The 22,509-nt window shown below is 39.2% G+C and overlaps 2 protein-coding genes across 2 annotated transcripts; both read left to right on the top strand.

The window, feature by feature from the left end:
* The first annotated feature begins 2,551 nt into the window (after positions 1–2,551).
* LOC309708235 (uncharacterized protein) lies at positions 2,552–8,305 on the top strand. The gene is made up of 11 exons (XM_082536058.1): positions 2,552–2,640; positions 2,737–2,813; positions 3,464–3,766; positions 3,841–4,074; positions 4,184–4,288; positions 4,372–4,587; positions 4,681–5,013; positions 5,939–6,187; positions 6,400–6,493; positions 6,593–6,650; positions 6,727–8,305. Exons 2-11 carry the CDS (start codon positions 2,759–2,761, stop codon positions 6,772–6,774), a joined length of 1,695 nt encoding a protein of 564 aa, XP_082392184.1. The 5' UTR covers positions 2,552–2,640; positions 2,737–2,758; the 3' UTR covers positions 6,775–8,305.
* Positions 8,306–12,432: 4,127 nt separating this feature from the next.
* Positions 12,433–20,799, top strand: akap8l (A kinase (PRKA) anchor protein 8-like). The gene is made up of 13 exons (XM_082536578.1): positions 12,433–12,592; positions 13,369–13,407; positions 13,539–13,758; positions 15,145–15,745; positions 16,289–16,403; positions 16,505–16,557; positions 16,928–16,958; positions 17,349–17,454; positions 17,573–17,714; positions 18,011–18,116; positions 18,199–18,329; positions 19,023–19,118; positions 19,438–20,799. The coding sequence occupies exons 1-13, from the start codon at positions 12,568–12,570 to the stop codon at positions 19,960–19,962; spliced, it is 2,190 nt and encodes a 729-aa protein (XP_082392704.1). The 5' UTR covers positions 12,433–12,567; the 3' UTR covers positions 19,963–20,799.
* The last annotated feature ends 1,710 nt before the right edge of the window (positions 20,800–22,509 follow it).

Raw genomic sequence — 22,509 nt, 5'->3', positions numbered from 1 at the left:
GGAGAAGTTGGTTCTTCCATCAGGGATCCCACCAACAGTAGAGGAGCTGCAAAGTGTTGTGAAGGATACCTTTGGAATTTCAAATGACTTCAGTCTTAAGTATTTTAAACCAAAATTTACTACTTCACTATTCGCAGAAGTGACCAGATAAAACACAAAGACACTGTGAAGGTTGTTGGCATCACCCTGGTCATCCTGCCAGTTTTCGGCAGCCCCTCTGATCAACTGTCAACTGACTATGACTCATCATCCAATCCAGTTGTATCCAATGCAAACTCTGCTGCAACCACATCTTCTCAGGACACAATTATTCTCAAAAGGCAGAAGTTCACAGAACGTTGTGAGCCCTGGCCAAAGCTGTTCCCCATTCCACAGTCTGCATATGAAACTGAAATGTAACTGGAAAGAGCCACAGAGGAGTATAAAAAGAGTGGAAAGCTTCTGCCCACCTCCAAAGTAAAGACTGACATTCTCGAGAAGTTGGCTGAAACTGTATTTTCAATTATGGCCTATTCTTCCTATTATTTTGGGGCAAGCACTAGTGAAGAATTTCAGTGCATACAATCTAAATTAATCAGAAAAATGTCATATTATAAATTTTGTATATGTTTTATATTCCACAATAAAAACTATTACTGTTTGAATGTTGTCTTTGTGAAATTGATTCATTTTACTCAGAAAAGAAGTTAAATTAATTTCATTTTCTCTTACTATTCAGTCATTAATTGTAAAGTTTAATTGGAAAATTAGTGAATCCAATTTGAGTTTTAATTAAAAACAAAAAGTTTTCATTTCTTTGTAATGGATATTTTAGTCATTTTTTACTAAACCTTTACCAGATCGTTAGTAAATTCAAAGTAATTTTTCTCAGCGATTCATTTCAAATGAACTAATTTTTTGTTACAATTAGGCAATTTTAACCTTCAATTTGAGATTTTGTCCCTAAATTCAACACATATTTACAAGAGAATGTTAATAATATCTATTTTTGTTTTTTGTTGAAATTTAATTAACATTTTATCTAAATTTTACATAAATCACTTGAAATTTAAATCTACTTAAGTAAATTAAGTGTCACTTTGTTGCCATAGGTTTTTTAAGTAACCTCTAGTCACAGTTTTTACAGTGTGATCACAAATGAATCGGCTAATTACAAGATGATTTTAGGACAAATCACCTCTCCGATTTCTCGTCTTCATCATAATCTTCATCAGAAAGGTGTTTACACTACTTGTAAAACAGAGGATTCTGCAAAATGTCAAGATACTTTAATGTGTTTAAACATGAAAAGATGTTGGAGATTGAGCTAAAGGCAGGAAGGAGAAAAGGCAAAATATGAAAAAAAAATCTGAACAAAAGGTCGGTTGGCTGTTTTTAAAGCTTGCAATTGATGCAGATGTTTTAAATGCCCCCAATAAATTCACTGCAGTAAAGTTTTTTTTAATGTTTACAATGTTTATTGTTTAATGTTTGAAAAAGAAATCAGAATCTAAATCAATCCAGCTGTTGTATCAAACTAAAGACTAATATATTTAATGTTTGGGGTCAAATTGATCCCAGAATTTAAAACCTTACAAAGATCTCTGCCACGGGGCGATTGTGGCTCAAGAGTTGGCGGTTCGTCTTGTAATCGGAAGGTTGCCGGTTCGAGCCCCGGCTCGGACAGTCTCGGTCGTTGTGTCCTTGGGCAAGACGCTTCACCCGTTGCCTACTGGTGGTGGTCAGAGGGCCCGGTGGCGCCAGTGTCCGGCAGCCTCGCCTCTGTCAGTACATCTCAGGGCAGCTGTGGCTACAATGTAGCTTGCCATCACCAGTGTGTGAATGGGTGGATGACTGGATATGTAAAGTGCTTTGGGGTCCTTAGGGACTAGAAAAGCGCTATATAAATACAGGCTATTTACCATTTAGATAAATTGGTACATTTTTTTAAGTAGCAGGTACTTAATATGCAAAGTAGATGAAGCTGATCAAAAATAATAAGCTGAATGAACTGAAATGGAACAAAATGTTAGATGAACTTACGCTATTTCTTAGTTTTTTTTAAATTAATATTACATTACTTCATTTATTTAAGTAGTTTCAGCATTTGCATTTACTGTGTATTAAACTAGACCAGCTAATAATAAAAGTCTTGAGTCATGTATTCTGTTTCCAACCCAGACATTCATGTGTTAAAGTGTTCTATAGGCAGTTATATACAACAGTTCTCCAGGCTTTCTGAAGGTCTGGCTGCTTTTTCACTCCTTTTCATTCCAGTCCTTAAACTTGACCATTTTCATAAGAGTGTTGTTGGTTTTTTATTATTATTTCTGAAGCAACCTAATACGGACGTATGACTTAATCCTGTCACTTCGCATATAAAGAAACTCTACTAGTAGAGCACAACAGTAAGTAGCAGACCTACAAAGCTCTGTACCCGAGGTAACCAGCAGAGACCTACAACAAGCACGTATCTACATCTGTAAAACATGGTGGACAGACTTTTGCACAACACTAAAACCATTAAACAAGATTATTTTGATTAAGCATTTCAAGAGGAAGGAAGTTACAGCTAGATCTCAGGGCTGCGTGTGATGTATTTATCGTCCCCAACAAGATGAAAACTTGCCTTTGCTGAGACACTGCTCTTAATTTCAACATGTGAGTAAAATTTTATGTTTTTATGGATATAAAGTAGGAGATCTTAAAAAACCAGATACAAGTTCTGTTATTTTATACATTTTCTTGTTAATATAGAAACCGAAGCATTCCTGCAGTCATGCTGTTTGTAAAGACTCAGTGGACGGTGATGTGTTTCCTCCTGCACATAACAGGTATTATTATTATTATTATTATTATTATTATTATTAAAGATCTGTATCTATAAACTTTAGAGCTAGATATTTCACATGAAATAGGAGTGATGTTTTTAGTAAGATTGGTTTTACTGACAACATTAATGAGGATTATCTTCTGATTAGACACAGAGCATTGATATAGACTTTATTAGCAACACCTCTTTTTTCTTCAGAACCTTTCCTATAGATTTGAGTTACTGTTGCCTTCTGCATCTCACCTGTGGCCTCTATCATTACTATAGCATTTTCTCTCTGAGTGCTGGATAGTTTCTCATTGTCGGGCATACTTTCTCTAAGAAAGTTGTGTGCGAATATCCCAATAAACAAGCAATGTGGCACCAACAACCATCAGTAACTTAAATCACTTTTCCTCAGCAGGTTGTCTTGACCATGTGTATATGCCTAAATGCAATGAGCAGCTACCATGTGACCGGCTAATGAGATATTTGCAGTAACGATCTAAACAACTTTTAACACCTTTGCTCACCTGTGTGGTCAAAATGGTGTAGAAATCATAAATACACTGATTTAAACAAACATGTTTAATGGTAGAGCAAAACTTTGCATACCCACACACGTTATCTGACATCCAGTATTCAAATGAAGTCCTTCTCCTTCTGTTAAAGCGGTTATAGGGCTACAAAGCAGAATCTGTGCTTTAAAAGGTTCATCAGTGGATCTGCCATGCTCCGCTCAACATGCCACCTCAAACATAAGCTGGTACACTGTACACACAAATGGCTCCAAATATGTCCTGACAGAGCTCTCTGTGGATGGAGACAATGGAACATACAGCATGGCTAAAGACAATAACTTTACTCTGACAATCAAAGTTTTGAGAGAAATAGATGCAAAGTTTTACTGCTGCAAAGAAACTACAGAGAACCCACAATTCTGCTTGAACAACCAAACTGAGCTCCGTGTTTCAGGTAGAGCTGCTACCATTCATAAATTACTGCTCACTTCAGTTTATGCGCACTTATTTTATCCATCATCCTCTCAGAGCTGCAGGTAAAGGTGATTCCTGCCACAGAGGGACAGACAGTAACACTGATGTGCAGCAGCAGCTGTCCTCTGACTGAAAAGCCTGCAGCCTACATCTGGTACAAGAACAGAGAGTTTCTCTATGAGGACTGGTCTCCCTGGTACCAAGAGCTGCTCAGCAGTGAGGAAGCAGTCACATACTCCTGTGCTGTCAAAGGCTACGAGCATCTCAGAGCCCCTGAAGTCTCTGTGGGTGAGTAACGTTCCAAAAACAACCCCAAAGTGTTAAAAGCTACAAAATCCTGGCAAGCCATTAACAAATTCTAAAGTTAAAATACTAATTTTCATCTCTTTTTGTGCAGATTCTGTAACTAAAACCTGTTTCAGTGTGACTTATACTGAAAGCAGCATGTGTTCCGAGAAGCTGAAATCAAAGGACCAGTTCTGCTCCATCACATATCCGACAGGTTTCCACATGCAAACAAACCATTCTCCCCAAAACATATCACAGGTCGTAGCAAAAAAAAAAGTATTTATTTTCTTCCAACAGATTTGCACGTTCAAATAACTCCTGTCAGGAGCTTTGTCATTCTGACCTGTAACACCAGCTGCCCTGTGGCTGATGCTCACACTGCATATAAGTGGTACTGGAACAGAAAGTTATACAATGAATGCGAGCATCAAGACATTACCATTTTGAAACCCAAAGCAGCCTTCTTCTCCTGCGCCTTAAAAAGCAATGAAGATGTGCTCTCTCGTGAATCCTGTGAGTACGTGTATGAGCCAAACATACGTACGAAACAAACAACAGGCAGGTTGAAGCAGAAGTAAAATTGCATGTGTTTAAACTCTGTTTTAGGCATCGACAATGCAAACTGCAAGGCTGTAAATTACGTCAGCAGGAGAATCTGTGCCCTGGAAGGTTCCTCTGTGAACATTGCAAGTCAATACTCGAGCCATTCCATCTCGAAGTATGGATCGTGGTATAAAGTACAGCTTGGTGGTGAGGAGGATGACTGTAAGGAGGTATTTGACGAAGCTACGGGCCGTGTGAAGCATCACGACAACATGAAAGACAACCACACACTGAGAATTAATGATGTGAAGAGGAATGACTCGGCTGAATACTCATTCAGACTTGAGAAACATATTAATCTCTGTCATTTACCTAGAGTGATGTTAGTTGTCACAGGTAAGTTTAATTGATTTAATACAGAATCACCTGCAGTGTTTAGTGAAGTGCATGTTTTTATATCATATTGATGGTCCACAAAATGTGTTTCATACAGGATTTGATTTAAAGAAACATAACAGCAAATTACCTGATATCATTATCATTATTCTTTCAGATGTGAAGCTAAAATTTGAAAGCAATCATTTTGGATGTTCAGAATTTGTACCATAAAATTTTTATGCTAATTGGAGACAGTCAAGCAGAAGGCCCGTGTTCATTTGAGATACAACCACCCTTACAGTTAGGTCCATATATATTTGGACACTGACACAAGTTTTTTTTATTTTTGTTTTTTTTACCCGTTTACTGAAACGTATTCCAATTATATTTACATCATGGACATGGGCGTAGTGTGTAGACCCTCAGCTTTCATTTGAGGGTTTCTACAATCAAACTGGATGAAAGGTTTAGGAGTTTCAGCTCCTTATCATGGGCCACCCTCTTTTTTTAAAGAGACTAAAAGTAATTGGACATTTGACTCATCATCTGGTGACGTCTACAAGTTCAAGCTGTCATTGCCTGCAAAGGGTTTTCAACCAAGTATTAGAAATAAACATTTTATTTTCAGTTATTTAATTTTTTCAGTTACTGAAATGCCCCTAAAGTGAAGGGATTGTGTTAAAAATGCATTGTTCCACCCACTGAATTAAAGCTGAAGGTCTTCATTTCAACTGTATCTGAGTTGTTTCATTTAAATTTCGTTGTGGTAATGTACAGAACCAAAAATAGGGAAAAAATGGTCTCGTTCAAATATTTATGGACCTAACTGTATGTCAGATATAATTGATAATCACACGTCAGTTTTGTCAAAAGGCACAAAAACTCTTCTGTTTTGTTTTTTTTTGTTTTGTTTTGTTTTCTATCCAATCGAACTATCTTTGAGGTGTGAAAGTGAGCGTGAGTCCTTCTGCAATGGTGACAGAGGGTCAGAGAGTCACACTGACCTGCAGCACCAGCTGTCCTCTGACTGACGACACAAACTACATTTGGTACTTCGACAGTCGACCAGTCGGCCACCAAACTAAACATCTGATCCTGGACCCAGTCAGCAAGGAGAATGAAGGGAACTATTCCTGTGCTGTGAATAGTCCTCAGAACGTTAGCTCAACTGAGAAGGCTCTCACTGTCAAAGGTAAGAAGGACATAATGTTAAAGATCCTGCTCACTTTCTGACTCCCTTTACATTTGGTGAATGGAGAAATGCAGGCTAAGTAATAGCAGCAGGCAGAAACTTCAACTTTTTTCTGGACCAAACCAACAAAATAGCAGTCTGGCCGTTAATTTTATACTATTCTGAAATATTTTACTACAATATTTACTTACATCTTACATCAATCTCTACAGCTCTAGAGAAAACCGTAGCAAGGCTGAACGTATTGAAAATGACTCTTTTATCGCTGATCCCTGCAGTTGTATTTCTACTCTACATGAAAACAAGGTAAACTACTTCACTTCAGATTTTGTGTCATATCTTCTGTCTTCAAAACTCTTTTCTTTCATATAAGAAAAATTTGAGTTTGATATATTACAAATGTAGGAAGAAGAAAACTGTGACTGCCACTGCTGAGAAAAGTGACAGGGAACAACCTGGACAAGTAATGAGATATGTCAAACTCTGAAATTACTGTTTATGAAAGTGTGCCCACAGTCATCTGCATGTCCTCCTTTCAGATGGACCAGCTGTATGAGAGTGTTGAACTGAACCCTGCTGCACAGTGAAAACCAGCAGAGAAGCAAGAAGACACTGTGCAACATCTGGTTGGGTAGCTTGTAGACTTCCTCTTCCTCTCGTGTGCAGAGTATAATCTGAATACAATTGATCTTATTCATTTAGATTCATGCTGGCAAAATATGATCCTGCATGTGCAAAGAGACAAACAGCCCTGCAAACTTAAAGTATGTCAAACTTGAGGCCTGTACTCCAAAGCAGGATTTCTTCTTATCCAGGCCATCTTTAGCTTTGACCCTTGCTTTTTTGTACCAGTTTTCACTTTTTATTGGGGTACATTACCATGGTAACTTAGAAACCTGTAGGTATCAAATCACTGCCCTGGTACCCCTGGGCAGTTTTTCAACAGTGTCTAATATCTTTGTGTTTCCCCAGTGAGCTCCAGTAACAAATATAGTTTCTTGGCCACAGCATTATTTGTTACTTTTTCCTGTCGACTCCAAATAAGTTTACTACTATTTTACTGTTCTATAAGCATGGATATGCGATCCCAATAAGGAACACCTATTTGTACTTCCTGATATATCAAATTTGCAAGTAGACTAATCCTACATTTGAATAGTTTTATAGTCATTCTTTACGTGCTCTCAGACAGTTAAGCACCATTGTTGCTGCAGCTGATTGAATAAATACTAAAATAAATAATAACAATTTATTTATAACAATTTAATTAAATAGGTGATAATAATTCATCCAGTTCCCTCGTTTCTTAATAACAGAGCTGTGATACTGACAATCTGTATCTGTATCTGGCTTCAAATGAGCTCAACTGTATTAATATAGCTGATTTTTGTCCAGTCGTATTGCTCTGCAAAAGCTGTGTTACTTTGAGTCTGTAATTTGTATTTAACCTCTTCGTATTTTTCCCATAATGTATTTTTTAATGTTGTTGTATGAAATCAGCTGTTCTGCTGTTAGTACACTTAATCCATAATCTTTATTGGTGAAATGCTGCCAGCACCACCCCTTTCATGTGAACACACACATGTTAACCTTAACATGTGTGACATATGTTGAGCTTGTTTTGTATTTAAGAGCCCCGTAGGTCACAGAAATGACAGATAACTTTATCATCTTCCTGCTTTATATCATGCAGTGGTGGTGGTGAATTCAGTGTAACTAGCTTTTCCTGTGATGCCAACTTTCACACATTAGTGATGCTGTTAGAAAATAAATAGCCATTTTTGCATGTTGTGATTAAATCCTTTTCAGGTTTCATTTTTCATGTTTTAATTGCCATGTTTATCATTTTTAGTTTATTAACCTTGTTTGTTTTGACTTGAGTCTTTAATTAGGACTGTTTCCCAGCCTCTGTATGGCTTCTGTATGGCATCTTAACTTGGCTGTTTTTAAAGGATTTTTGTGCAAATAATAAAAATCAAAAAGTTCTTTTTATTATTTATGGAGATTTTCTTACTAGACTTTGGATGCAGGTTTTAATGACAGCTTTCTTGCCTTCTCTTAGAGGACAAATCTTAATTTACAATTCACTGGCAAAACGCACAATCCGATAGCAGATACGCCCCGAACTGCAACGAAAATCATGACGATGATGATGATGTGATGAGAAATACTTTATGACGACATGATCTCCCCTTCAGTGTAACGTTAAAACAAAGTTCTCAGTAGAATGCCTTTTAAAGTGCTGTGATGATATGTGGAATCAAACACAGCAAAAACTGGAGAGTTAAAATGTGCTGGAGTAAATGTCTCAGAGTTGATTTTAACCCTCAAAGTGTGATTTAAACACTTTCTGGTTTAAATTGTACTCTGTGTTGGAGTTATTTGACAAAATGTATTCCATCAGTGTTGATTTAACTCTTAAAAGAGAAAATTCTAAGTACTGTAACTCTGCACAGAGGTTGGTTAAAAATGTTAACTCTGTCATTAGTTAACTTAATAGCTTTAATTCTGTATAGTTCATTTTGAACTGGAGTTAAGCCCAGCCCTCCCAGACACCCCCAGTGCGGGCAGAACAGTACTGTAGAACTACAGGGTAAGCCGAATTATGTCAGACTTACTAAGATAGTTAGAAACTTGTGCTATAAAATGTATTTTGTGCATTTTAACAATTTAAACGAAGAAAACACGCTAGCTTTTGGTGCTAGCAATAAAGAGTTAATGCAAACTGTTAATAGCCTCTAACTATATCAGTATTACAGATCACATTCAAGCTGTTAGTGATGGAAAAAACCCAAAGTAAACTGCTCAGGCTGGCATTAATGCCCCTCTATTGTTCGATTTTTTTGTGGAATTTCTGACATGTAGTTTAACATCAAAAGAACTACAGAAAAAGTCTTCAAACATGCACTGTTTTATATAGTGCGTGACTGACTCGGGGTAGGTTTCGGGTCGCAGATGCCAACAGACTTAATAAACTGATCCGTAAGGCCAGCAATGTTGTGGGGATGGAGCTGGACTCCCTCAAGGTGGTGTCGGAGAGGCGGATGCTGTCCAAGATAAAGACAATGTTGGATAACACCTCCCACCCACTCCATGACATGCTGGTCAGTCACAGGAGCACGTTCAGTGAGAGACTGAGATTACCGAAAAGCACCACTGAACGACACAGGAAATCATTCCTGCCTGTGGCCATCTCCCTGTACAACGCATCCACTTAACACACTGTTTGCTGCTACAGCTACACATGTTTCTTTTCCAACTATTTATTTATAAGTGACTTATGTATGTATGTATGTATGTATATGTATATATTGTACTATTCTTAGTTAGCGTATTGTCTGTCTTGTCTTAATGTTGGTTTAAAATGGAGCACTGTAACAAAAAATAATTTCCCCCAGGGATCAATAAAGTATTCTGATTCTGATTCTGATTCTGATTTTATTTTGTCCTCTTAAAATTTCAGTCTTGCATTTTTCAGAAAAATGTTGGTCCAGGTTAAGTATAATCAACAACTAAAGTATGTGAAGCTAAATAATGATGAAGGACACGACTTTCTGCAATTTAATGTAAAAGCTGTGTAGGTTATTGCTACTTTATCTTGGATAAAGAATATGTTCACAATAATATTTTAATACATATTGTAGGAGCTTCTTACATTGATGTAGATTCAGATTTGTGTTTTTAGCAAAGGTGTTGTTCGTATTAACAAATTGTTAAGCACCATATACAACAAGACACAAGTAAGAAGCAGTGCTAACACCAGAAGCACAATGAGTTTCTTTGTACCATTTTTCACAGTCATCGAGAGATTTTGCCTGCTACCTGGTGCAAACATTACTTACAAGGATGCAACAAGGACAGAGGTTGATGCAGTGACCTTGTTGGACAAGGCAACGTGCTGTTAACAGTGTTCTCCGATGATGGTGAGGCTACACACTAAAAAGTATAATCGAGCACTTTACATTCAATTGAACAAATTATTTGATGTTTTCTTTTTCTTTAGTATTTTCGCACCTGTCTTCTGCTTCTGAGTTGTCTGACTCCAACTCAAGCTTCAGCTCATGTGCCTCAACTATAATCTTAGATGAGGTCTCATGCAAGAGACAAAGAATTAACAATACTGCTACAGTAAACAGGCTGCTACAAAGCTTCACACTTGTGCTTTGTTTTTTTCCTCTCAAGTTTCTAGAAAGATTCCTTATTGCCAGGTTTTTCTCAATGTTCATTTTTCTCTTTTTTGTTTGTTTTTCATTTTTAAGAGTTAATTGAAACTGTCTTAAGAAGCAAGTCTGGTGGTGACAAAGTAATACAGGAATACCAAGCAACAAACACCATGAAGGACGCCACAAGATGACAAATGGTTAACATACTTGTGGCTCACATGATTGATAATCATGGGTATGTATTCAGTGTATGTTGTGTTCTTTATACTTGTGCCAAATAAATGCATACTAATTGTCTAAATTTAAAAAACTGAAAATCTCCTCTCGGGCACCTTCCCCCAAAAGCAATCAGAGAGGAGTATGCTTTGGGCATTGTGATGCCGATCCCCTCGCTCAAGGATCCATATGCAGACAAAGCCTATGTAAAAGTCAATATTTATACAACACAAAATTATTTAATGATGGACATAAAAATTATCTGATATTTTGTTATGAGCTAAATCTGACAAAATATGTTGTGTTTTCACTTATCCAGGAGCAGCAAGGGGTGCAGGATACATTTCTTGGCGTATGAAAGCTGTCCAAAGACAGATTCGGCGTGGATCTCCAACACCACCTAATAGGTTGACAGACAGTTCTTCGGGTGGCCCAAATCTCCAAAGGACTGTGAATGTTATACACCAGCTTGATGGGGATGCTTGCAAGGAGGCCATGTCTTTGCTCAAACAACTCTGTGATTTTACAGAAGATGAAGGAGACCTTTCAGCACTGTCAGAGGCTTGTTAATGATCCAAGCAGAAGCTTCCTACATACAAAAGGACTGGTAAGTTAGAATTCATTTTTTGAAATGGTTTGGAATTTGGAGCTACCAGTTGTTTCAAATACAATTTTCTTTCTTAAAGGTGGAGCAAGACTTCACTCTCCTGCTCGATGACGACACATCCTCCAGGTTGCTTCAGAAATGGAAGACATTCTTCAGGCCAAATGCCATAAAAGAGGCTAAGAAGCTCACTTCAACACCAGAGTTGCTTCGCTTGATGCAGTCAGCAGAAGGTCATCCAGAAAATCATCAAGATGATTCTACAAGTGAGTTGTATTTTTTTATATATATATATATATATATATATATATATATATATATATATTAAGGGTTAAAGCTGCATTCAGGGGCACATATTCATTTGTTTCTGTGTTTTTTAACATTTAAATTCATACAATTAAGACAAATTAAATATTTGCCCACTTTTTCTAGTTTTGCTATTAGAATATAATATAAAGTCAAACAAAGCATTGTCTGTTTTGTTTGTATGTTCATCCTGAACTAATAATCCTATAGATTTTTCTTCTTCTTGTGTATCTCTAAAAGTTGATATACTTTTGATAACTTTCAACAATAGATAGAAGACAGAAGGTTAAAAATTGTATCTCAGCAGAGTCACTTATTTAGTCTCTAAAGTGTTATTTTAACTCTGTTTTGAGAGTTAAAACATGAAGTCTGGCACAGTGTTAAATATTTTAACTATTTTAAAAATGTGGATTTAATTCTAAAGAGTGTGGACTATGTAAACCCTGAAAAAGTGTTGAAAATGATTCTGTGGGAGTCAATTTAACACTGGTCTTTGTGCTTTGAAGAGATGAAATATTTAAGATTTCCTAATCTTAAATGTGTGTGATAACAGTCTCGTCTTCTGTTGGAAGATATACACATATACATATATTAGACATTTTATTGTGCACCTCAAATGACAGCTGATGAAGATTTACTGACAATATTTATATTTACAGAAGCAAATACTCTGTTTAACATATTTTGTGTACGTACATAGTTAAGATGTTTCAATTCAGGGCAAACTGTATACCTCTGTATATAGTACACTGAGTCTTTGATTGACTGATAGATTGATTATTCAATATTAATCTCTACATTTATGGGCGTTACACTACACATGTAGCCTTTGGTCAAGACCAGGATACGGTGGTGACATTCTTCTTGCCTTCATTAAATCTATTATTGATATTTAAAACAATTTTATATTTAATATATATTCACCTTCATATTCTATTATTGGCATACCAGTGACGTAACGAGGCCTTGTCGGTCACGTGGTTTTGACGTGTCGGACTTTGCTCGATACATTTTGCTACAAGCAGCTACTCTTTTCTTGGATCTGTAGCCGCTCGTGTTGCTTGTTTCGTCCAAACAGCGCACAAAATATCATGGAAGGCAGGGGTTACGGCTCTGGTAAATATAATCTGTTTAGCTTTTGTTTCACATTTGGCTATAGATATTGATAGTTACCCAGTTAGCCACATGCTTTGTTCCCCTGAAACATGACCAGTTTGTTAGCCGTTAGCTAAGCTAATGCCGTTTAAAAAAAAACAACCAAAAAAAAACTCCCCAGCATAAGAGCCAGCCTTTAGCCGGTTGCAGCCTGAAACAAATACCTAGCTAAACAGTAGTCGTGTTGTATTTTCTTACCAGTTATTACAAAATCTGACAAGTACCAGTAGGTTTGTTTTAGCGAAAATTTTAAAAAAAAATCGTCAGCGTTACGCTAGGCCCATCGGCCACGATTAATGAAACACTGCTAGCTACGCGGCCCATCTCGCTGTCGGGCAGATTGTTTGCTAGCGATGCTAACGCAGACGGCTTTATGGGCCTTGGGCGGTTTGTCACTTGCTCTGCCAAAGTTCGTTAGCTTATTCTTTTAAAATGGAGTCAATGTCGGAATAGTTTAAAGGCTAGCTGATAAAATGGCCGCCTCTGAGAAGATGCCTCTTAGTCTTTGGATTTAATTGCTGTTCCTTTCTGAACTGCACAACTCTATTAAGACAGAAAGCTTGCAAATCAATTGTCAAATGGTTATAGTTATAGCAGTGGATTCCACCTTCCTATGCTTTTGAACGAATTGCGCTATTGAACAGCTCCTTGTAATAAATCCGCACATGCTTGTGGACCTGTTAGTATAAAATTCCCAGTGCGTTTGTATTATCAGTCCATATTCTCTCTTTTTGTAGGTTACTCCAGTTGGGGAGGTGGCGGTTCTGGAAGCAGAGGTAAGTTGGTACACTCAGCCCTGAATTACTGCTATTCATGAAGCAAGTAAGTAGTGCATGTTTATTCTGTTTAATTAATTTGTTTCCTCACAGGGAGTGTGTTATTCTTTTTGCCCCACCCCCTTTACTAGGTTCTGGTGGTTTCGATATGCACGGGGGAGGTTATAAGGATTCCATGTCTGGACTCGGAGGCTATGGAGGTGGCAGCAGCCACATGAAAAGAGGGCTCTCGGGAGCATCTCTGCTCTCATCGACGGGCACCCATGCAGATGCAGTCATTGCTAAGATTAACCAGCGCTTGGACATGCTCACTCAGTTGGAGGGGGGGTTTAAAGGGGGTCGGAGTGACAGGTAACAGTACTTTCCTTTTTATGCTTCATACCATCTTTCTTAGTAGGGTATCATTCCCACACATCCATGCACCTGAATATGTGCCAAATTTGCATAACAAATTTGGCCCTCTGGTTGCTTGAGCGCATCGTCTCTTAGTGTCACGTCATGTCTGGCTGATGTCAAGTTACCACTTTGTTCTACAGTTGTCTCAGTAAATGCTTAGGCCTTCTAATAGCCGTTCTAATTTTAAAGTCCAGCATTAGGACCAATTCACACCTGGCTGCCCTCCTAGCTTGCGATTCTCCACTGATTCTGAAGAACAGTTATTCACAGTGGTTGGGGGTAAAACAAACAAAGGTATACCACTGTTTGCAGAGACTTGGAGAGTTGATATCCTTTGGAAATTGTTGAGGTTGCACCAGTAAATTGTGCTGTTTTAGTCTTTGTTACGGCATTACTGTTGCACTCAATCCTTGTTGGAAACAAGTTGCCTCAATTCCCGCTTGATGAGAAGATCGTATCGTCCAGGCTGCATTTGAATGCCTCGGCATCTGAGGATGCATTGTTTGCTCCCATTTGCTATGCTGCAGTATCCCTCATTTATTGAGAAGAAAATGATGATGTGATCCTTTAAACCAAAGACATTGTGAAATGCATGGTCCCCTGTTGGAGGTGCAGTTACAGACCAGCTTTTCCATTTGTTACAAACTGACATTGTTGCATATAAAGCCAATCCATCTTTATTGAAAACTCTGAGCATTGCTTTTGTCCCGGCTTTGTGTTTGTGTTTACACACGTTGTTTCTCTCATCCTCTGTGTGACCTAACCCTGTCTTCTGGCTTTAGGTTACTGAAGAGAGATGGGTTTACAGGTGCCCTGATAATGCCTTGTTAAGCTGAAATGTTTATTGAAGGATGCTCAATGTATTTACAGAAACACAATCTCCCCTTGAAAAATGCCCAGTATATATGTTTTGTTTTTTTTGTATATAAACCCCTTTTCATCAGTATTTATTGTAATTGAGTCAGTTCCCAGGACACTTTACTTCTTGTGGATTCTGATGGACCATGTTCATGTCTGTTCAGGGTTTTACAGCCCATCCTTTAAAAAGGAGGGAGGCTTAAAAAATTAACTGCATTTCCCTAATCTGCAGTAGACTTGAGATTTTAAAAACAAGAGGAATAACCTTTCAATGTACCACAAGCACAGTGTTTAAGTTGTTGTGGATCATTAATTTTTGATCTAATTTGTTTTCTGAAATGAAGCTGGGAGTGACAAGAAAACATGGAGAAAGCGAGACCACAGAGGAGAAGGAATAGCAGGTGGAGAAATCCAAACCTGGCTGCCCCTCTGCCTCCCTTGCTCTCTGCTCTTCTCTACCAACCCTCTTCCTCCCTCCTGCAGGTTTGACCAGTACGAGTCATTCGACTCGCGCTCCTCCGCTTTTGCCTCCTCCCGAGATCTCTACAGATCTGGCGGCGGTAGCTATGGTTTTGGTGATGGCCGGGAGGACAGCATGCTGTTGAGTCAGCGAGGAGGCCAGGGCTTCGGAGGGGGACTTGGGCTAGGAGGAGGAGGAGGCTTTGACAGCCCCTCCTCTTCCTATGGAGTCGCTAAAATGCGACAGAATATGAGGGAGTCCTTCACCAGTCCCCAAGGAGGAGGTTCTGGAGGTGGAGGATGGGCTGGAGCAGGCCGACGTTCCCCCAGAAGGGGTGGAAGCGCCGGGGGTCGAGGAGCTACTGGAGGGTTTGGAAACCGCAGGTCAGACCCCACTCCATTAAGCGGAGGTTTGCGGGGAAGTGGTAGCGGTGGCCAGTCCCACCGTGGCCACTCTCCAGGAGGTGGTAGAGGAAAGCTCCCTTCCCTCCTGTCCAACCGCATGTACCCTGAGAGTGGGGGCTTCCAGGGTTCTACTCAAGGGCCTCACGACTTTCCTGGGAGGCATTTTGGAGGGGGCCCACGGGCTGGCCGGCAGCGAGGCCGCAAGAGACCCCTTAACAAAGTAAGTACCTCCAGCCAAATAAGACCTCCTCAGATACCTGGAAAAAGTTAAGCCCTTTCTAATTCCCTCCTTTTGTATTCTCAGTCAACTGGCAAGTCTTGCTAAACTGCCTGTGCCTGCTATTTGCTACCTAAAGCAGTTTGTCACAGATAGTGCCCAACACATATTTACAGTATCACTTGCCCTTCTAGTTCCAGAAGAAAGTAACTGCCCTGCATCCACAGTAACGACAAATCCCACATCTCCCCACACAATTCATTGCCCTGATAACTGTCCGGATGTTGATTTTTTTTTTTTTTTTTCATTAAGTAGCTTAGATAGATTTTTCCCTTTTCTTTCCTTTGCCCCAATTCTGGCTTGTCTTAAGATGAGGCTAACACTATTGATGTGGAAATGCCACGAGGAGAATATGAACATTGCCAAACATTAAGTCTAGCATCTATTAGTGTTTAATTCTAAGTTGAAGGTGTATTGTCCAGGTTTGTATTTATTTTTATTATCACTAAATGCATTTGTGTGCAAACTGATTTCTGTGTACTGTAGCAGGTGAAGCCACAGCGGGATATTCAGAAGAAAAGAAAGCAGACCCCGACATCAGGTGATGAGCCAGAGTCGAAGATGAACAAGACGGACAGTGCCGAGTCAGAGGCTACGCAAGGTACTGTTTTTGTCGACTGTGTGCTATTCTCAAAAGACCTCATTACTTGGCAGATATTTTGGTGTCTTTCTTGGTCTTATGTGTGTGCTCCGTGTTCTTAGAGCAACCAGAGAAAAACGGCGATGGTGGTGAGCCAAAGACAACAGCTGCTGCGGTTAGTGGATCAGCCTTTTGTCAACAGTGGCATTTTAAAGGTTTATTGTATTACTTTAGGATCTAATTAACTTGTCCCAGGAAATTGCTTTAAGCAACCGGTGTACAGTTTCAGATGGAAATAATAATTTAAATGTAAATGAGGATGAGGAGGTTTTACAAAACAGACAAAAAGGCTAAATGCGATGTTCTTTTTTTCCTTCATGATCAAACAATGTCACAGATTTGAGTTGAATATGTGTTGCAAATATTTATGACAGCATGACTACATCCAGCAATACACATCTGTTAAGTTCAGATGATGGAGCTATTTTTGACTTTTTTTTTTTTTTTTTTTAATTTCTTTGAGTAATGAATATTTTTCTTTGCAGGAGACAAAACCTGCTGAAGAAGGTGATAAAGGTAAGCTTAACTCCAGTGACTCCTCACTGATTTTTTTTTTTTTAAATTATTAGTTTGAGTTAACTGAATATTGTGGAAACCCAGCATTAGTTTTTGGGTTTTTTCTTTGCGTATAGAGGTTTCTCCAGATTCTCTGAATCTTTTGATATTGTGTTTCATTATTTCTTTAATTATTTCTATACAGTTAAATAATTTATTTACAATTTACACTGTCTCTGTTTTTGTTTGTTTTGGGGTTTTGTTTTTTTGTGGGGGTTTTTTTTGTTTGTTTGTTTGTTTGTTTGTTTGTTTGTTTGTTTGTTTGTTTGTTTGTTTGTTTGTTTGTTTGTTTGTTTGTTTTTGATTGGGGTTGTTCCTATATGTGTCTTCTGCACTCTTGCTCCTGATTAGCTGCATCCAAACTGGAAGAGAAGAAAAAGCCACAGGGCAAACAGACACCGGCCCAGGGTCAGGACAGACACCCAAAAATGAGGAAGAGACGAGGATTCCTGGAAAGGTGAATTTACAAACTCCTAGAAAGTTCTTTCAACTCTCATTTGCTGTTTTTGTTTTCAATCTCACCTGTGGCTCTTTCTGATGGGCTTTTTTCACTAAGACTTTAAATATTTTTCCAGGGTGATGTTTGCATGTTCTGTGTGCAAGTTCCGTTCGTTCTACAAGGAAGAAATGGAGGCTCATCTTGAGAGTCGCTTCCACAAGGACCACTTTAAGTTCCTTTCCAGCCAGTTGTCCAAGCCCACTACAGACTTTTTGCAGGTAACTCAAATTTATTGGAAGTCATATTTATGATTAATGAAGAACCGAAACTGAAGAAACTTGCCAATCATAGGCTTTTAGAAATGTTACAGTGCAACAAGTGCTTGTTGTAAATATACTAAAACAATTTGGAGTGTGGTTAAATGGAAAAACACTTCTGGTTGAATCTGCTGAAATATTTATGCAGTGATCTTCCAGAGCCGACGCGTGATTTATACATGTATGCAAGAGTAAAGATATTGGGCGAGGTAAACGTTTGATGAACTGTAAACTGAAAAAAAACCTTTCGTTTGTAGGAGTATTTGCAGAATAAGTTTAAGAAGACAGAGGAGAGGGTGAGCCAGCTGGAGAACCACAGTGCTGCAATCTGCCAGGTGTACAAAGAGCAGGACCTCACCAGGGGTAAGCAGAAACTCCTGCTGTGTGTTGAACTGAAGATGCGCATAGATTGCTCACTACAGATATTTCTCTCACGCTTGTACAGAGCTTGGAATGGAGCACTTTATGAGGAAGGTGGAAGCTGCTCACTGTGCAGCATGTGACCTTTTCATTCCCATGCAGCCCCACCTGATACAGAAACACATCAAGTCTCCTGACCACAACTACAACCGCAAGGTACAGCAGGTCTTCTGCAAATGGACTGCCCCACAAGCCTATATGTTTAAAAGTACAATACTACATTCAAATCAGTGCCCTTTTATTTTTATCGCCGTCCTTCGGGTATCATCGTTATTATTTTGGTGTGGCTTGTCTGGTTCTGGAGATATCGGCCGTATAAATGGATCTAAATAGCACGCAGTGCATCCAAAAATAATAATAATTTCAGCATCATTGAGAAAGTCACAAATGTTGTTGTGACCAGTTTCATGTAGTAACTGTTTTCTTCCAACTACACCGTCCTGTCATTCTGCAGAATGTTTCATTTAATTGGCAGATGTAGACAGTAGAAGAAAATGATTTGTATATGAAGCTGCTTACACAGCAATGTTTGTAGGCTGTGTGAAACTGGGTCCTGATTTCTGTAGAGACATTGCTGCTGACCTTTTCACTGAAGCACTGAAGGCCAGAGGTTGGCTAATATTGATTCTGCCTTATCAGAAAACATTTACAACTTCAGACTGTCAGACGATGGGGTAACAGTTTGTCCCATCCACTCTGTTTGTGCAGTGCCCTTTTTTTTTTTTTTTTTTTTTTTTTTAAATGCAGTAACTCTGCGAAGTCCTGCACTAATTTTATAAATGGTGCCACAGAGCTGAGGCTATTGTTTACGATGTTTTGTTCTGACATGGAAATGTTGTTTATTTGAAGGGTATGATGGAGCAGTCCAAGCGGGCCAGTCTGTCGGTTGCTCGAAGCATCCTTAACCACAAACTCATTGGCAAGAAGCTGGAGAGCTACCTCAAGGTATGCACAGAGTCCTGTGTGGGCTTGCATCAGAAATAAATGTGATTATAAATATGCACCAACTACTTGTATGTATATATTTATTTATTTATTTGTAAACACAAAGAACAAAAGACCAGTCGTGTCAGTAAATGCACTGTTAAGAAAAAAGGAAACTTATACTTGGAAAAAATCTGATTAATAACATAACACTTTGGAGGTTTGCATCAGCTGTATGGGTTGTAGCGTGCAGAAACTGTCTGATGCAAACATGCATAACTGACCATGAGTGCAGTGGGTCAAAATGTCATTATTTTTCTCAATTCTTTTATTTCGTCAGGGTGAGAACCCGTTCACTGGTAACCAAGATGAACAGGATCCAGAAGACAGCATGGCAATGGACGTATCGGAGTTGGAGGTCACAGGCGAAGCGGCAGAGAGCCAGGCGGAAGGAGAACCTGCCAAAGATGAGCCTGCTCCTGAGGGGGAGATTAGCAAAGAGGTGGTCGAAGGAGAAGCAGGAGAGACTGCTGAAGCAGCAGCAACATCAGAAGCAGCAGCAGCATCAGAAGCAGCAGCAGCAGCATCAGAAGCAGCAGCAGCAGCATCAGAAGAAGCAGCAGCAGCAGGCACGGAAGAAGAGGGGGAGGAAAAGATGGAGGAGGAGCAAAAGATGGAGGAGGAGCAGGGGAACAAGAATGAGGAGAACCAGGATGAAGAGGAAGGTTTTGAAATTGGGGAGGAAGAGGATGAGGGATATGTGGTTCATGATGAGATTGGTGAAGAGGGATTACACGGTGACTTGGGAGATGAAGGATTGGAGGCAGCAGTGCACGAAGAGGAAGATGCCAATGATCATGAATGATTTCTGCACTGTGTGAGAGAGAGAGAGTGAGAGAGTAACCTTTCCATCTGAACATCTGTTTGGACCAGTCTATGACCTGTACTGTCCAGTTTGACTGCCACATGTATTGTGGATTACATATACCTGCTCCCGTCATGTTTCACTGTCAGTCTGAGCTTGTTGTTTGAGTTTGATAAAAAGCAGTTGCACATTTTGTCTACTGCTCTTCTTCTTCACTTTCTTGCAGAGATTTACATGAAAGCAAATGTCAAAAATAGTAACTCTTGTCTTCTGCATGCATACAAAGTTAGGGGTAGACTTCTTTTTAAATATGAGAGTAGACCGGACGTGTGGTTTACCCTTCCTCAGTCTCAATGCTGAACTGATCTGTTCCCAGGAATAGCTTTGTACTCTGTGCAGACATGAGAGGCATTGTTGGACTTTTCATTTCAACATTGGCAAGAAGACACATGAGCATATTTATGAAAACGTCAAAGTAAATTTTTTTGTTGTTGTTGTTGTGCCTTTTTGTTAAAATGTAAGTTGTTTAGAATTAAGAAATTGCGGCTATTGTAACATTGAGATATATTGTGTACTTTTTGGGGGGGGGGGGTCCAGAGTTTACACATTGTTATGGCTTTCAGGCCTTTCCCAGTATTGATGAATGACTGTTTTCCGAGCTTTTGGATAAATCTATTAGGAGGAGGGCTTTTTAACTCTGCAGGTGGGGCTGCCTGAGATGATTGAGGGGACTGTTTGTAGAATAAGCGTGCAACATTTTGAATATCATTCGGAATATTTTCAGTCGTTTTAGTTTCATCTCGGTCTGGGAAAGAAATAAACTCGTTGACTAAATCAGTTTCTTTGTGTTAATTCCTAAATAAAAGTGAAATTAACTCAGTGGCTCCTTAAAAGGTGCCTTTACTAATTTGTGGCAACGTTTCAACGAGGTGCTGGAAACGCTGCTCGTGGATTTTTGATTCATAATGATGATGGCAGCTGAATCTCCTGTTACATCACAGCCCTAAGGTGCTCTATTGGATTGAGACATGGTGACTGTTGAGGTGATTTGAGTACAGAGAGCTCATTATTATGTTTGAGAAAGTGTGCCAAAAAAAATTACCCTAACACTATAATGCCACCAGCCTCCTGAAGCATCGAGAGAAGGCAGGATGGATCTGTGCTTTCATGTGGTTTACACCAAACTCCGAGCCTGTCGAAATATCACAGCAGCAATCCGCTCATCAGACCAACAATATTTTTCCAGTCTTGTTGATTTATCCTGTGCAAACTGTGACCTCAGTTTCCTGTTCTTAGTTGACAGGAGTTGCATCTGGTGTGGTCTTCTGAATAGAAAAGAATCACTCTCTTTTTCTACATGTCTTTATTATAAGAACAATGAAACACAGTTTGCGATCTCTCCGTTGTGTGTAATACATAATAACACAGGCATTTACATTTACACAAGAAAGATGTGTACAAGTTAGTGCTGCTAGTGTAGTTCAACATTTAACATGTTACACATTCAGAGATGCTCTTCTGCACATGCCGTAAACATCTAACCTCAACAAGGCAGTTTTTCACAGAGAGCTGCCACTCGCTGGATATTTTCTGTTTCAGAGCATCCTTTGTAAACTCTCGAGATGGCTGTGCGGGAAAATCCAGACCATCAGCAATGCCCATCTAGCATTAACAACCATTCCACGTTTAAAGTCACTGAAGTCTGGATTTCAGCAGGTCGTCTTGGCCATGTCTACATGCCCAAATGCACTGAGATATTGCCATATGGTTAGTTGAGATATTTGTGTTAACAAGCTGGTGAACAAACATACTTAATGAAGTGGCCAGTAAGTTTGAATTGGAGAAGGACTGCATGTGTAGACCTTTAACGTAAACTGAGCAGGGTATCAAAAGCATCTAGCAACCAGACTTATCACATTTGTGATGTGTACATATTCACTGCTAATTTTGCACATTTTGATGCAGACTGTTGACCACAATTCTGATAACCTGTTGCAGAGGTTGTTTTGATACTGTGCTTTAATTTAACACCATCCCAACCACTAGGTGGTGTACCTACTCCCTCCTACCCAAGCACTGATAACAGTTTTCATAAACATGAGTGGTATAATATCTTCTAGGACACAGGAAAAGGCAGAAAAGCACAATTTACCGCCATTATCTCCATCAGTATTCAGCTGGATTGACATCTTCATGACTTTCACACTTACCAAACAGTAGAATGAGCCCTCGTGCCACTCACACAGCATTACATCTGGAAGACCCCGCTCCCATCAAGATCTAAACATCTAATTACGCACAACAACCGTGCGCACACGGGCCTGAGATCAAATCGGGCAATAAAAGGTTATTTGCAGTAGGTCGATTAAGCTGTATAACAAATTGTCAAGTTTTAGAAATGCTTTTAACTTCCGTTGTGTTCTCTATAGTTTGTAGAAAACGTATTTACAGAGGAAACAGATGTCAGCTCGGTGGCCTACGTGCCGTCCGTGCCGTGCACATTTAAGCTGTCAGCTTGTTTTCTACTAACTAAAAACAGGTTTTAGT

Source organism: Aulonocara stuartgranti (genome assembly GCF_965226115.1).
Source record: "Aulonocara stuartgranti genome assembly, chromosome: 6".
In the NCBI taxonomy this organism is placed as follows: Eukaryota; Metazoa; Chordata; class Actinopteri; order Cichliformes; family Cichlidae; genus Aulonocara; species Aulonocara stuartgranti.
Note: the sequence above shows the minus strand (reverse complement) of the source record. Positions and strands in the feature narration are given on the sequence as shown.